General features: G+C 35.4%; 1 protein-coding gene across 4 annotated transcripts; it reads right to left on the bottom strand.

Moving 5' to 3' along the window:
- Positions 1-597: 597 nt before the first annotated feature.
- LOC104603738 (Zn-dependent exopeptidases superfamily protein) lies at positions 598-12398 on the bottom strand. Of its 4 annotated transcripts, none has more exons than XM_010267839.3 (11): positions 12104-12391; positions 11636-11693; positions 11433-11543; positions 10983-11120; positions 7139-7208; positions 6998-7053; positions 6674-6799; positions 2850-2989; positions 1347-1419; positions 1207-1281; positions 598-1124 (listed from the first exon to the last, which is right to left on the bottom strand). In XM_010267839.3, exons 1-11 carry the CDS (start codon positions 12235-12237, stop codon positions 804-806), a joined length of 1302 nt encoding a protein of 433 aa, XP_010266141.1. In that variant the 5' UTR covers positions 12238-12391; the 3' UTR covers positions 598-803. The 4 variants fall into 4 exon arrangements, with proteins under 4 accessions (XP_010266141.1, XP_010266142.1, XP_088743423.1 ...); XM_010267840.2 differs by having other exon boundaries at positions 10983-11139; positions 12104-12330; XM_088887297.1 differs by lacking the exons at positions 6998-7053; positions 7139-7208 and having other exon boundaries at positions 12104-12392.
- Positions 12399-16841: the final 4443 nt, after the last annotated feature.

Raw genomic sequence — 16841 nt, 5'->3', positions numbered from 1 at the left:
TCCTCATTTCTCATCAGCAATGGATTGAATGAGTGGAAAAATTGTAGAGGACAGAATCTCCAGTCAATTCATCTAAATAGGTAATAAAACGACAGAAAGAAGACTAGGTTGGGCTGTGTGCGGACTGCGGAGAAGACCTGTAACAGGTGATACGTTGATTGGGGGCAGAATGAGTTGGCGAAAGATCAGAATGATCATAGACTAACAAGAAATGATTAGAAGTGTCTATAATTTAACGAAGGACATGAAAGTGAACAGAACGGAAGGGAGAAACAAGATTCATGTAGCCATCCGGTACAGTTGGAACAAAGCTTAGATGGTGGTGATAATAATGAAGATTACTGGTTACATTTCCACCACATGCACCATAAACACGTGCAAAATACAAAAGAGATTTCTCTGACTTGAATGAAGCCATGAAGCACTTTTACCTGGCGTTTTTTTTGGCAGTACCACCTTGTTTATCCTTTTCAATTGAACCAACGCTTCTCACCAGTGCATCACTTTGAAAGTAAATCTCCCAAAATTCTGCGCAGATTGAATGTAGGATGATCCAAGGTGATAATGAATATTAAGAAATCGTAGACGGTGCAATGCTTTTAAACCCAAAAAATATCAGGATATTTTTCATTGTGGTAAATAATTGCTTTTACACTGAAATTTTGTATAGTCGTGTAAGTTACAAAATCATTTTCTACACACAAAAATCCTCCCCTAAGAATGATGACCATAAATTAATACCTTACATCTTTTGTTTTTTCCTTTCACCTCTCTTTTCTTTGTTGAATCAGCAGAAAACAGATTCAGACAGGTAAGGCTGATACCATTGGTCTGCTGCTACCTTTGCTCTTTGAAATTCTAGAACAGAACATGAACATTAAAAGCACTGATGATAAAAGAAAGAGCCTAAAATATGTTCTTATCTCCTGCATCCCAAAATCAAGCACCTCTGTCTGTTTTCCATACCTACTCTTCCTCCCCATCAAGTATCCATCTAAGTACTCATCTATAGATATCAGCTTCTCCAAATCAGGGAGAGAAACCTTTGAATGGATTTCATCCAGCCGGCGGGGTCCAGTCTCAAATAATGTCAAGAATACTGAACACCAGTCGTTTAGAACTCTCTGAAACCCAAAAAAAAAGTGTGAAGAGACTGTCATATAGCTAAATTAAAAGTACTAACTGTTTTAAATGTAAATAACCTACATTGAATGTGGCCAGATCAATAGGATTGAACATTCTAAAGCAGTCCTTTGAGGAGGCCTCTTCATCGCCATAGATCTGTAAGACAAAACAAGTAAATAAGGACCTCACAAGTGACCAATGGTAAGATGTAGTTTACTCACCTCAAAAGTGAAAGCCATTGGTGCCTTGACAATGTCATACATGTAATCTGTAGCAGTCCCATGTGCTAGGTACCTGAAATTATGTAGGGAATTTTCTCAATTAGCAAATTATTATGGATCAAATGCCAAAGTAATAGAATTATCATGTTTGTTAAAAAATATTTATATAGTCTCACTTTCATGTTTCTTTTTGATAAATAAGGATAAATTTCAATAATAAAAACTAATGCAATTACAAGCTTCCCGTGGAGAGGCACGAGCTGCATCCTCTCCTAACAGTAGGAAGAAAGACAAAAGATACAAAACAGATTCAGTCTACAATTGAGCCCAATACAAACTTTCCCTATTTACCCCTTGCTTTGCAAGACCATCAGCCATAGAGTTTGCTCCCCACCCATTGTATTCTCACTGTCAAGCTTCTTGTTAGGCAGTTGATTTTTTTAATTTCATTCTTAAAATACCACACTATAGAGTCCGGATTTTGTAGCCAGCTCACTACCACCTTGGAGTCCCCTTCTATTATCAACTGTTCCACACCTATCTGCACTGCTAACTGTATTCCCTGGATAGCGGCAGCAAGTTCCGCCCTAGTAGAGTTTCCAACTCCTATGGGTCCTGAGAAAATAAGAACCACATTCTCATTCTCATTCCTCAGTACCCCTCCCACCCCTGACGGACCTGGATTATCAAGACTACTTCCGCCGAAATTCAGCTTCAAGAATCTTTCAGGAGTGGGTTCCCAAGCCATACTCACTTTAGTCTTTATGGATGAACAATTAGCCACTGCTAACCAGTTCCTCCAAATATCATTAAATGAGAATTGATGGAATAGGTCCAGTGATTTTAGCCACAAGATCACCCTATTTAGAATGCAGTCCATCTCTTCTGGGCTTCTCTCCTTCTCTTGGAAAATTCTGTTATTCCTTTATTCCCACACGGACCAGATCAGTGCTGCTCTTGCACACCTCCACATAATTCTTCCTCTTCTGTCTCACTTTCATGGTACACTACATGCGAGGTTATAACTAAGCATTTTCTGAATTCATAGCCCACACCCAACTGTTGCCCACTATACAATGTGAACTGGGGACAAATTTGAACTTCTGATTCATAGTTCATACATCATTAATTGTGCAATCTTTGATATTGAAACCAGACACCATTAAGCTGGTAACTCCTGCAATACCACTATGTTTTTCCCTTTCCCTTATAAGTTATATGTGAGTTTACAAGTCATTAAAATAAAAACGAAAAAAGACATTAGTAAGCCAAAAAATACCATCTGAAAAAAATGTCAACAAGCAGCTAAGAATGCGATTTTATTTTTAAAGCCAAAAACTGTTGAGAAAATGCCAGAAGATGATTATCTTCAGGGTGGTTGATTTGAATCATGAGCATTTTTAGTACAAGGGTTGCTTAGTTCAATGTAAATATTAGCTATAATTTAGTGACTGGAAATTGTTTCATGATCTTCTTTCATTCACATTATGATCTAGTACAAACCCGACGGAGCCTCCCCCTGACCCAACCAAGCATCTGTCTAGGCAGTGAAGATGGTTCAATTCTTCAAGCATTGACTTCATTATGTGTGATGCCAAACCATTTGGTGTCGTGTTCTTGTGGTCATATGGCATGAATAGAGCCTGAGTAAATGAAATAAGGTAAGAAAATGGTTAATTCCAAGGACAAGAATCAGGAAAGAAACAAGAAAAGGGAATATGCAAGGAAAACAAATGGGAGATAATAGAAGCAGAGAATACTGTAGGCAACAGATTACATTCAGAATAATCTTGTAACAAAATCACTAATCTAAAAGGTGTCCGCACAGTGAATATCAAATTTAAAGTACAACTCATTTGCTAGTTGGTTCAGACAAAAGTCAGCTTAAAAAAATACATCAGAACTAAAAGCACTGATAAACTACAATGCAAAAACACTTTTTTTTTTTTAAATCCTTACCTATTTTAATGATTTTTTAAATAACTTGACCTGTGTACTTTAGCATAAACAAATAAAATTTGGCTTCAGCTTAGCCAGTAACTTAATTGTTTGACCAATGATAACAAAACCGTGAACTGGCAGTTTGACCCGGCTTACCACCCATAAAGCAAACAGCAAAAGTTGGACCTTACCATTAACCTTTATTAAGGAAAACCAACCTGGAGGTCAACTCAGAAAGGAAGCTACTTCTCAGTCACTTGTTCAACCATAGGTTGACCTGTCCAATATATTGTAGACTTTGCACTAGCATATACATGAAGGGCCTTTGCACAACAGTTGGGTTGCTCCATTGTGACCTGGGTGACCAGGGTTCAATCTTGGAACTCTCTGTATGTGCAAGGGTAAGGCTGCGTACATCTGTCCATCCTCCCCAGATCCCACATTGGTGGGAGCATCATGCACTGGGCTGCCCATACTACGTATACATGTATATCTCTTATACATATCTGGTAGTGTAGAGAGACAGGGCCTAATAGGCCCTAGTATCTATTCTTTTATTTATGTAGTGTGTTATTTATTTGTTTGTTAATGGGCCTGTTACTTCTTTTTATAAGTTTATTTTAAGTTCTTGCTTAGCTGGCCTCCCACTTAAAGGCATACTTGTAATTAACATAGAAAATGAAGATTAACAAAAGGATTAGTGAGGGGAGAGAGAAGATTATCGAACTCTTCTTCTTCTTCCTCTTCTTTTCTCCATCTTCTTCTTCTGTTTTGCTGTCTTCCACTTTCTTCTCTATTTTTAATCAAGTTTATATCAGTTTTAGAGGACTGATTTACTTCTTGATATCAGAACAGATTTTCCCTTCTCTTTTTTTTTTTTGTTTTTTTGTTTTCTCTTTTCTCATACACCCTTCGATTAGGAGAGTGTATGGAGAGACAAGTTCCCTATAGATCAGAGGATCTTTTGCCTAGTTGGTAGAGGGTTTGGAGAGTTGAAGTCCGGCCGAAAACTGCCAAAAAGTGATGCTGTATTTTTTCTACCACAAACCCTAGCCGACTGGAGAGCTTTGAAGTTATAGGTCAAGGAGAAGCTTTTGGTGTGGCGCTCAATGCTTGGGAGGTGTATTTTGACTCCTAGAAGTGTGTGGTTAAAACTTGAAGGAGGTTGGGAAGCTTTGGTAGGAGCCTAGGAGGGGCTGCCTCTTCTCTCTCCCTCCTCGACAGCCGAGTGCAGCGAAACCCTAGTTGTCAAGTATTCGGGTACTGTTTTGACCTCAATTAAGTTTATAAAGTCTGAAAATCTAGTTTTTTGATTTTCATTTGATCAATGGAGCAATCTGGAAGTGAGTACAAGCAGATGCCAGTATCCGGGCTTGGCTCAGTAGATTCCTTTTTGACTAGAGTGACCACAATTAAGTTAGATAGAATCAATTACCTAGCTTGGGCACAGTCTATACGGATTTATGTTTGTAGTAGAGGTAAATTAGGGTATCTCACAGGCAGTAAGGTGAAACTTACAGAGACGGACCCTACATATGAGAAATGGATGCACGAGAACTACATAGTAATCAGATCGTTGGTTAACTCTATGCATTATCTTTGGATGTTTTCAACCAAGGAGATCTAGGACAATGTTACGGAAACCTATTCACAGAAGTTGAATGTAGCAAGAGCCTATAAGCTGAAGAGTGATGTGAAAAATCTAAGATAGAGGAGAAGAGTGTAGAAATCTACTACTCTATGCTGAAATCACATTATGGTAGGAAATTGATGTTATGGAGATAGTTGTATGGGAGAGTACTAAGGATGTAGAGACTTTTAGGAAACTGGTGGAACGAAACAGGGTGTTTGAGTTTCTTACAGGACTCAACCTTGAGTTCGACATTACTAGGCAAAATATTCTTGACCAAGGATGAGGTTACTCATGTCCAGGCATATGCTATGGTAAGCAGTGAAGAAAGTAGAAGACATGTTTAGTTACAGTCTACCTACAGAACACTTTGTACATGCTGGAATAAAGCTGAAGGGTCCGATTGAGAAGAAAGAGGTGATATGTGAATACTGCAAGAAACCGAGGCATACTAAGAACACTTGCTGGAAGCTTCATCCAAATCTTCTCCCGGACAGGTTTAGGAATAACAAGAATAGCAACAATTTTAAGAAGAATAGTCAGACAGGAAAGCCTAAGAATGCTAATGTTGCCACAGATAAAAGATTGGTATTAAGTTTGGGGACATGAAGGACAAACGATAAAATATATTTATTTTTCCACAACTCCAATAGTGTGAATTTGTCTCACACCGCCGATCTCAAGCCCAGATAAAGGAGGAGGATTGTGTCAGACTGGAAGCTGGCACTAAAACTTTTGCCAAACTCTCATGGTTATGCATCCTGATTTGTCTTTTTGTGCTCATCCTAGGGCATCCATAGAGGTGAAAGCCACACCTAGGGGTGGCCACGAACTGAGCTTCTCACGAGCTATTCGAGCTCAACTCATGAAAAGCTCAGCTAGGCTCGGTTTAAATTGAGCTTTGAGCATAGCTCGAGCCTGATACATAGTCTCGTTTGCTAGTTGAGCCGAGCTAGAGCCTAGTGAAGCTCGACTCGTAAGGCTCACGAGCCTAGTAAAATAAATAAATAATTTTTCATTATATACATATAAATATATATAAAATAATAAAATTTTATTATATATAATAATATTTTTATTTTTTATGTATAATAGTAAATAATTTTTATAATTCTTATTTTGTTGTATGTAAAATAAAAAACATTTTTATATGTATAATTTTTATTTTTTAGAAAAAACTTGGCTTGTACTCAAGCTCGAGCCGAGTCAAGCTTGAACTTGCGAGCTTTGAACCGAGCCAAGCTCAAGCTCAAGTCTCTAGCTCGAACCTATGATTATTTCGATGAGCCGAACTCGAATAGCCAAGTATTCGGCTTGGCTCAGCTCGAATCCACCCCTAGCCACACCTTAACTTGAGTGTAGTGTCAAGTGGGCAAGGGTAGTCCTTGGAAGCAATGCACCACAACAATGCTTGGTTGTGGTGTTAAAAGGCAAGGGTTCCCACATCCTTTTAGACAAGGGCAGGTAACGATGTTGGTCTATCTACTTCTTGTGCATGTGAAGTGTGGACCTTAGGGTTGAATTGACCCAAATTGTGATCCTAACCATTTGATCAATGAATTTATTTTGTGTTGAATGGATATATAGGCTAGAAAACAAATATTAAATGTAAAGGAAAAGGGTAATTTGGATGACTAGATCACTTCTTGCATGTGCACCATATGCATATTAGACTACAACAGTGAAAATGGATCAAAATTCAGTGGGGGATAAGGAACTCAACAACAAGGAATCATGGAAAAGAGGCATGACTTACTTCCATTCCAGAGTGCACATTAACCCATATATGTGGATCAAATGATGCTGAGAGTTTCTGCATTATTTGAGTTTCAGGTTCGCTAAAAGGAGCTGTTCCTGGATTTTCCTCATATGGATCATAGTCCTACAGTTAGAGGAAAAAACATAGAACAAAGAATCTTAGTACTACAGAACAAAATATCATTACTATATTGGACCAGAAGAATAGAATCCCAAATGAGGGAGAAACATCCAACAAACAACAAGAATTAACAGCCCTGATATAGGTAAAAAGAAACTAGGTTTCGGTGCTCAAAAATAAACACGATAAGGCAAAGCACACCTTCTCTTTTTTTCCCCAGTCTACACTCCAATTTCGGTTGAGATCTACTCCCCTTCCTAACAAATAATAGAAACTTAAGCATTCCTATAAATAGAAAAGCAAGCACATGATATTAAAAAACAATACAATGAATTGTATGACCATTTCTCCTCTCACAGAGATCTCCAGCTTCAACAAGTTTGCGACCATTCAGATTTTCCATTGGCACAACCTGACATATTGAAAAACATATTAGAGAACCGGGGATGTGAGTTCCTTCAAGCATTTCTTCTCTAGGCCAAGCAAACCTTAGACCTAGACGGTCTGGCCTGGCCTGGAAGTTATACATATATATGGTAAAAAGTTAAATATTTTATAATGGTATAATAACTTTTATAGGTATGGTATAATATTTCATATATATGGCATGTATTATGTATAATTGTATATAAATATTAAATTAAAATGCTAATTAAAAAAAAAACTGTTTTAGTTGTTTTAGGGGTTGGTGGTAGGGACCTCTGTGATTTTGTTGTGATATTTGTATTTGGATATGGGTTTGTTTCTTAAGGTGCTTTGGTATGCATGTATGTTTTTTCTCTGTTTTTAGGGGCTTTGTTAGGGCGGGTCTGTTGTTTTTTGGGTCTGCTATTGCTGGGTGATTCCTTATCACCTTGCTGTAATTTCCTTTTCCTTTCTCTCTAATAAAGTTTATTTTTTATTTATCTTAAAAAAATTAAAAAACCATAATTAACAGGCCAGCCCAGCACAGCCCATCCTTGGGCCCAGACATATATAATCAAGCCAGAGGTGTGGGCTGGGCTGGGCCCCAGCAGCCCTATTTAATGTTAACACTTTGTTAAAACCCGATCTGGCCTGGTCCGGCCCATGTTCATCCCTAACTATTTGTTTGTGAGAAGTAAAATAGGCAGTAAAATGATGTAACCCTCTCCTCATATTTAAAAGAATGCGGCTAGGAGGAAGGTTATTTGTTTGGGAGTGAGGTAGGAAGCAAGATGATGCGGTTCCCACTTTATATGAGAGAGAATTGAGGTAGGGGCAGGGTGGTGCAAATTTTGCATCCGTTTTTGAGAAGCAAAATTTGCACTGCTAATGAGTACAAATCATAATTACAAACAAACAAACAGATTCAAAACTCAACTGGGTGCAACATTTGTATTTGGTTATTTGCATCCGTTATTTGTTTGGGAATGAGGTAGGAAGAAAGATGATGTGGTTCCCACTTTATATGAGAGAGAATTGAGGTAGGGGCAGGGTGGTGCAAATTTTGCATCCGTTTTTGAGAAGCAAAATTTGCACTGCCAATGAATACAAATCATAATTACAAACAAACAAACAGATTCAAAACTCAACTGGGTGCAACATTTGTATTTGGTTATGATTTGCACTACAAACAAACAGAACCTAAGGCTCTGTTTCAGAAGAGTACAACTACAAAAATGTTCAGTACAAATGCAAATATGTCTGGTTCATAAAGATGCAAAGTTGGTTTAGTTTTGTAATGAGTAATGATAATTTTGTACTATTGCCAAATGATTTTAGTTGTGATAGGTACAAACTACAAACACGAAAAGTTGTGGATTCTAGAAAGCAATCACTCAACACAGAAAAGAAGAGGCACTAACTAAGGCACTATGAAGAAGCAGAGCAATCACTCAACAGTCAGCACAACCTGTTCCAAACAGTCTGGTGTCTCTCTAACCGGCAACTGCTTCTCGCCATTAATCATAATGATACCACTTCTCACTGACGGTCTCTGCTCTCACTTTGTTCTCTTAAGTCCAAATGTATATATATATACATTTGCAATAGTCAAATACTTGTTAAAAAAATGAAGACATTAACTCTGTAGTCTGTAGCTTACTTGCATCGGTATATTCTCATTATATTTTAGGTTGTAATGGCACAATAGTGTTTTTTTTTACCTTACAATATAATTTACCACTTGTGCAATAGAAGTATAAGATGATATAATAATCAAATTTGATTTGAAAGTCAAATAATCCACAAACTATGGCTCTTTATCCTACATATGGAAAATAAACTCAAAATATGGTCTTAAATAACATAAACAAATCATTTGAATAAGGTCTTTAAAACAAGTCACCCTTGACAAAACTAAATATAAGCAAAACAAAATGACAAAGTGGAGAACTAATTCTTAATTGAATTGATTTGAATTGCAAGACTTGTATAAATTGTAAGATTTATGAATCAAAAATAAGATTCAAACAAAAATTGTAAGATTTTTCAAAAAATGATTCGGACATAAAATTCAAATTGAAATCCTTGGGAATCATGACTAAAAATTGTGAATCATAAGATTTAAAACTCAAGAAATTGTGAACCTATCGGAAGATTTGAAACATGTGTTTCTTTGTCTATTGGGAGTAGATGAGAGGAGTTTGGTTCCAAAACCCAAGTTCCTTTTCTTGTGTTTCTTTTTTCAAGGCATTGTATGAAACCACTCACACCAACATTTTCTTGTAAATGTCATTTGGAAAGGCACTTCTCTAAAGACAAGTTATTTTGTTGGGAACTGGAAGATTTGGTGCTTATCCACCAATCAAAAGACACAACACACACAAAAAAAAATAATAATGATAAAAAGATTTGGTGCTTATCCTATCATGTGTGCATTCTCTATCTCAAGAATAGGGAGAGCACCAATCCCTTCATTGTCTCGTCTGTTTGCATCTCAGGTATGAAATCACTTTCATGGAAACCTGGTTCCTTGTAAGATGAAAGGCATGAAATTTTGTGGCACTGTATGGGGGATTTATTTTGTGAAAATAAAAAATTGAGAATAAGGAGCAAAACATTCATTCTTTAATAGATTTAGTCATTGTGAGAATTGCACATTGAGCTTTGATAATTGACATGTGAACAATTCAAGGGAATCACAATGGATGACCTATTGAGGGGATGGGAGGGCATTGCATTTATTTATTTATTTTTTCAGCAAGTAATGTTAAAATGAAGTGATCCAAAAATAGATAGAATGAAATTAGATTTTGATTGTTGCAGTCTAGGCAACCCTGGCACTTGCAGATAGGGGCGCTGCTAATGATAATAGGGAGAATGTTCACTCAGATCCCTGGGGGCTATAGGTTTTGGTAACTTTTAAATGCAGATATTTTAGCTGTCATTCAAGGTGAGTTGGGGTTCAAGTTTCTAGTTAGAGAAGCATAAGCACTAGCAAATAGCCTGAATCCTGAATTTGTTTTAAGTTGGTCATAGGGCTGTTAACTGTTTCACAGACTCTCTACCTAGAACAGATACAGAGGAAACTTTGGGATGGGGAACTCCTGAGCCAGGGGATGTTTTGTAAAGAATTTTATTTAGTAAAGTATCTGGTGCTGTCAGATTTTTACTGTTTGTATTTGTTCATTTCCACCTTCTTCAATGGTACATAGAGTACTGAAACCTTATTTAAGAAGATTATAATTTACAACATACAATGATCATTCTCAGAAGGCAGATGGATAAACATACTTTCAGAGAGTAAAGCTGAAATGGTGACATTGGTGACTGCTCCAATCAGGGGCCAAAATTTTTGGTCTGGCTGAAACTTGTAATTTATAACCTGACTCGACTCGGTATTTAGTCATAAACATTAAAGAAAACATTATATATTTGGCTCCATATCCAACTTACATTACACTATATTATGATATATGGTTCTGGTCCTTCTTCAAAGGCAGATGGCTAAGCATATTTCCTGTAGGTAAAATCTGAAAAGGCAACATTGGATTAAAGTTTGGGTTATAACCTGGTCCAATCTGTCTTGACTCACACACGTTAGAGAACAAGATCATATATTGGCCACCGGACCAACTTATAAGACTAGCTGTTTGTATTGAAGAATTCAATCTACAAAGTTCTAGTAAATGATTTAGTTAGTAATCATAGGCAAAATTAACCCACATTAATACTTCATTACTTCTCAAAAGAACCGCGTTCAAATTTTAGAATAGACAACTACCTTTATGACAAGCCTCTCCAGTGTACTGTTTAAGGATGTTGGACCCATCTTGGGGATTGGGTACTCCTCACCTAAAATGGACAGGAGCCGCAGTGCAACTTCGGAGGTAATTAGCTCCCTTCCGTGCTGACCGAAACTCTGGAAGACAAGGAATCCTCTGTCAAAAACACCAGCCATAGCCAATCTCAGACATTCTATTGGACATTTAGATGTATATAGCATATTCAGAAAAATTCTTTTGTAAGGATCATAGAGTTTCCTGTAGTACTAAAAGAGAATAAAAGCCTTTCCCATTTCTAATCCTTTTCTTTTCGTCCCCTCTTGTACAATTCAAAAGCGCTAAGGTCTAACAGAGACTACGAATTTATGGTTGTAAACCAAAATGGTTATTTCGATATGCTCAAGCAGTAAATACTAATTCAACATAAACAGCTATCCTGGAAGACTTACAAGAAGGATACGAATGTTTGAACTGTCGTCGATCTTCCTCCTGCCATGGGCATAAGTAACTACCAGGATCTCTGCATTGTAGCCCTCATTTCCAGTCCTAATTGTCTCCATCTATTTAAAAAAGAAAGAATTGACATTGCCAGAAGCTGAATTCTAAATGAATGCATAATAAGAAAAGAGCGAAACTGAAGAATACTACTTACGGTTAGCCTATCCGGGTGACGATGCACCAGGGCTTTAATTCCCTCTTTCAAAGCATCACTGTAAAGGTGAAGGAGAAAAAAAAAAAGAAATTCAATCTCAATTACTGTCTATTTAAAACAGGGAACAAAGTGCAGTATTTCCTATTTCTCAAGGCAAGTATTGCAGGGATGACCGAACAAGAACCATTTCAAAATTATTCCCAATTCTCCAAAGTTGGAAACAAAATCACAGATTGCCGAAAACAACTGTTTATTGCCTTTATTCGTCACAACCATCGACTCGTGAACATTAACAAGAAAAGGAAAAAAATACAATTCAATTACGCTACAAGTTCATCACTATAAGAAAGCAGACGCATAAGTGCATCACGTAGGTGAGGAAAAAGGAAAAAGATGGTGCAATCTCCCGAAAAAGGGAAAGCTATACCAATAAAAGAAAATAAAAGAAGCTAAACCTCGTAGGTGTACCTAGAATGGTAGAGATCACGTTTGATCGGGGTGAAGGACGCTTTAGAGAGGTTTCTGCCATTAACTAGTGTCAAGAGTTGCAGAAAGACAAAGAATAAGAACCAAGATGAGCAGTTGGAAAGGAGAGAACCCATCTGCAGAGAAGCTGATGTTTCTTTTCTGTCATTTGTTCTGCCGATTTTTCAGCAGAAATAACGAAAGAAGAACCCCATTCCGATGCCAGAGGACAAGAGGGTTATCTCGACTCCTACATCTCCACGACAATTTCGACGGTCCTGATGAGTTAGGTATCATCGTCAATTCGTCATTAAAAGTGAACTGTAATGCAGACATACAGATGACTCCGTTGAAATTCCAAAGTCAGATCAGATGAACAGAAAAGGCACCAAGATGGAATCTCAGATGAGCCCTCATATCAGATGGCCAGAATTCATCGTCTCAACCCGGTTCTTGATCTTAGAACTAGAAATGGGGCCATTTTGTGCCTCAGTGATGAACGGTGATTACGTATCTTTCTATTTTATTTGACTTGTCTCATTTTAAACAGTAAAACCTTATCTACCATATATTTCCCCCCGATTCTTACAAAATCTCCGGAGACACCCATGTCATGTCAGAGACAGCCTGTCACATGTTAAGTGGAAAATTACTAATATAACTCGCATAAATCATCGACATCCATTATATAGTAATATAGAGCTGTGTCTGGCTGTCCACAGGACACGGCCGTGCCGGGCTTGGTTGAGGCCCGCGGGCCGTCACGGCACGATAAAGTGGGGCGTGCTGTTATAGCCTGCTGCTGCGGTTCAGACGCTCAGTACGTCTGTTCGGACTGGCTATATATATATTAATAACTTATAACTTGAATTTTTATATTAATTATTTGAATTTTAGATATATAAGACAAATTAAAAATTAATAAAAGTAATAATATGATTAAAAATAAATTCAAATATTTGTAGTAAATGTGTATATACATGTGGAAATTTTAAATTATAATAACAATTACTATTACTATTATTATTATTTAATTATGACATCATGAATTTTTGTTTGAAAAATTGGATCATTGACCCACCATCTAGATAAGAAAATATCTTTGCTTTTGGATCAGTTTTAAATTATATACTATCTACATTATATAAATAATTTTTACTTATCACACTTAATTTTTGTTTGATATAATTTTTTATATATTTCTTTGATTACTTGTACTTTTTTATTTTTTAAAGATTTGTTGTTTAACTATCATATCATCAATAAATCCATTTGACCCAAACCATTAACCCACAACTTAAAAAGGAAAATAGTTTGATTCCTATGTTGACACTAAATTTTGTATTACATTTCTATCATTGATAAATTTATTTCTTATGTATAATACTTATTTTTGTTCAATATAATGAATGTATAATATTAGAGTTGTACTCAATATTTATTTTCATGAATATATAACATTAGATATGTGCCCGATTTTTTTCTATTTTTACTTTTGTTATTCTTTAAATTTTCTATTTTTAAAATTTTATTATTTGACTATGACTTAATTTCATTTCTAGGTTGATTTTAAAATTGGGTTTCCATTTTCATCATTAATAAAATTACTTCTTACATTTCATATGTATTTTTATTTAGTATAATGAATATACAATATTAGAGATATGTAAAATTCTTTTTATTTTTTGTATTATATATTTTATCTATTTAAATTTTTTATTATTCAATTATGATATTATTTATTAACCCATTTGACCCCAAATGGTTGAATTGCTTGCCCAACACTAGGAGGGAAGAAAATAGTTTTGTTTTCAAATTATTTTTCAAAATATTTATTTTTATACTATTAAAATTAATTTTGTGGGTTTAATGAGAGAATATACCTTAGTATGAGATCTAATGAGAGAGAATGGAAAAATAGTTTTATTTCTATTTGATTTTAAATTTTATATTTCATTTCCATGATTAATAAAAATATTTCTTATTTATTATACTTATTATTATTTAATATGTCAAATATATGATGTTAAAAATGTTCCCATTTTTTTAATTTCTATATTTTTTGTATTTTATCTATTTTGAGTTTTATTATTTAATTGTGGCAACATGAATTGACTCATTTAACCTAAAACAGTTTAATATCTTACCACCACCTAGATGAAAACATTATTTTTTTAAGTAGATTTTAAAAGTATGTTTTTATGTTATTGTAGTTATTAATTTATTATGCATGGATTTAATTAATAGAATTTAATGATGGTAAGAAACCAAATGCTTTAAATATATGATTAAATGAAGGTGAATGCACATTAATACCTTAATTGTTGGATTTAATGAGAGAAAATTGAATGCATTGGATATCTTATAATTGTCTCTTCTCAAGTCATTTAATATCAAAAATTGATTACTCTTTTGCCCTCCAAAAATATTCCTAAGGCTATTTGTGCTTTTTAAAGTAGTGTGTGTGAATATATATATATATATTAAGCTTTAGTTGCTATATTATGTGCAATTGTATTAATATTGCCTAGGTATATATACAAATTGATAGTAATCAAAATATTGTAACAAGGCCTCTTCGTAGAAAGTGCGTTCTTCCCATCTTGGTTGCTTAGCTGTACTAATATCCTTCACTATAGTTTGGGCATCCATAAAGATCTGAATCCTTTGTATCTAAATCCTCCTTGAAGTTGGTAATTGCAATCACCCTCTCCTTAATTTTCTGACATAGTTGCAAGTAGACCCCCCTTTGTTAGAATCCTCTAAAAGAGACATGAAAATATTCAAAATACCCATTCAATTACTTTTGACCAAAATATTTATTTTTCAAGTTCTATTTTCATATGAATTGCTATTACAAACATTTCCAATATATTTTATGAAATTGATTTATTTTTCAAAATTTCCCTTCATATCATTCGTTCAAAGGTAAAGCTTTAACTTTAAATTCCTTTTTTTTTCTGTTTCATAAAATTTGTATTATTATTATTATTTTTTTTTTGTAGAGACCAGCCTCAATAGTAATTGCATGGGTATTTTGGATACTTTCATGTCTTTTGTTAGAGGATTCTAACAAAAGGGGTCTACTTGCAGTTGTCATAGAAAGTTCATGGGAGGTGATCACAATTACCAAACTTGAAGGGAGGTTTCAGAAATGGTCAGAAACTTCAAGGGAGGTTTTGGCAATTTGTCCTAAATATAAAAAACAGTGTTATCATCCATGAAAGCCGTTGTATTTTACAACATAGGTGTACTAATGTGGAGGTCTTCTGATGGTGAGGATGTGAACTCTTCTTGGGTCTAGCTTAACTCCTTGGAAAACAATCTTGTTTCGTTCTTCCCAGATAAACCAAGCAAACACCATCCACTTACCTAGCAGTCCTCTTTTAGTAGTTTGGTTCACTTTTTTTTTTTAATAATAACAAAGATTTCATTAATCAAACAGAATAATTAATTGCAAAGGTAGGGAGATAAACTTTCTTGACTCCCCCAACAAAGGCAAGAGCCCTCAAAGTGAAAAAACCAAAATTATAATTGAGCCCAGAATAAAGATTCCCTAGTCATTCCTTGCTTTGCTAACCCATTTGCAAACAATTAACAAATCTCTTCACTCAGCTGTACTTTATTTCCATATCCTTAGCAAACCTTGTTGCTAATTTCGTACCGTTAATTAGGGGTGTCAATTGGACTGGATTTGGTCCAATGTGAGTCCATTATCTATGGATCAGGTCTAATCCGATCAAATGAATATTTTGGACTGGTCCAAGTCAATATTTGGACTGTCCAATCTGTTCAAATTTGTTTTAGTTTAGATTAATTCTAACCCAAACCTGGTCTATTGACACCTATATTCTTATCTTCTATCAATGGTCCAGATATTGGCTAAATCCAACCCAATCCAATATAAATTCATTATAGATGGACCAAGTCTAATCCAATCCAATAAATATTTTTGACCATTAGGTCTGAAATGGTCCAATTCAATATGTCTTGTTGGTCATCCAATCCATCCGAATTAATTTTGCTTTAGACGGGGTCCAATTCAAAACCGGTCCATTAACACCCCTACCTTTCTATCATTGTCCCATCAGCTGTTTGAGAATTGAAGCGTATGCTTCTTGTATTCAAACAGCTCGTGCAAATGCACAGGTGACAAGTAAATGGTGTAAATATTCATCAGTTAGTGACATAGTTCACATTCCTTTTAATTTCTCTCTTCATATTCCTCTTAATAATTCCTCATTTGTAAATAATCCTCTTCCTCGGTTACACAACTTCCACATGAACACTTGAATTCTTAAGTTTGTCTTCCGGATAGCTCTCTAAATATATTTTTCTCGCTTGCTCTAGATGATTGAATCAATTTACTATAAACACTACCAAACTTGAATTCTTATGTAGCACCCATTTCTAGTACCCTTCCAAACTAACTGGTCTTTACTGACACCCAAGGTTTTTAAAACTGACTCAGATAGCAAACTGGTTAGGGTCCGGTTCCCGGGCCGAATGGTCTGTTCGTTCGAACCAAACAGTTGATCCGTTCTAATAAAAAAATTAAAAAACAATCAAAACTATTGAACGGTTTGAACCGTTCAACCACCTGAGTCAGCGATTTATTAACCAAATCAACATTTTTTTTTTTTAACAAAAATCCGATTTTGATGAATAACAGAACCAATCACCTGACCGGTTCCTAGTTTTTCCTGTCCGATTTTGAAAACCATGCTGACACCTCGATTAG

Source organism: Nelumbo nucifera, chromosome 5, assembly GCF_055504915.1.
Source record: "Nelumbo nucifera cultivar China Antique chromosome 5, China Antique-T2T, whole genome shotgun sequence".
NCBI classification, from domain to species: Eukaryota; Viridiplantae; Streptophyta; class Magnoliopsida; order Proteales; family Nelumbonaceae; genus Nelumbo; species Nelumbo nucifera.
The sequence above is the reverse complement of the archived record's forward strand: the minus strand, read 5'-3'. Positions and strand labels throughout refer to the sequence as shown.

Bases quoted from the DNA above. Each gene is read 5' to 3' on its own strand.
- LOC104603738 (XM_010267839.3), bottom strand. From the start codon at position 12,237: ATGGGTTCTCTCCTTTCCAACTGCTCATCTTGGTTCTTATTCTTTGTC. The intron at 11,121-11,432 runs GTAAGTCTTCCA...CTTGTCTTCCAG, and splicing joins CAAACATTCGTATCCTTCTT to AGTTTCGGTCAGCACGGAAG. The intron at 1,282-1,346 runs GTGAGTAAACTA...TTTGTCTTACAG, and splicing joins CAATGGCTTTCACTTTTGAG to ATCTATGGCGATGAAGAGGC.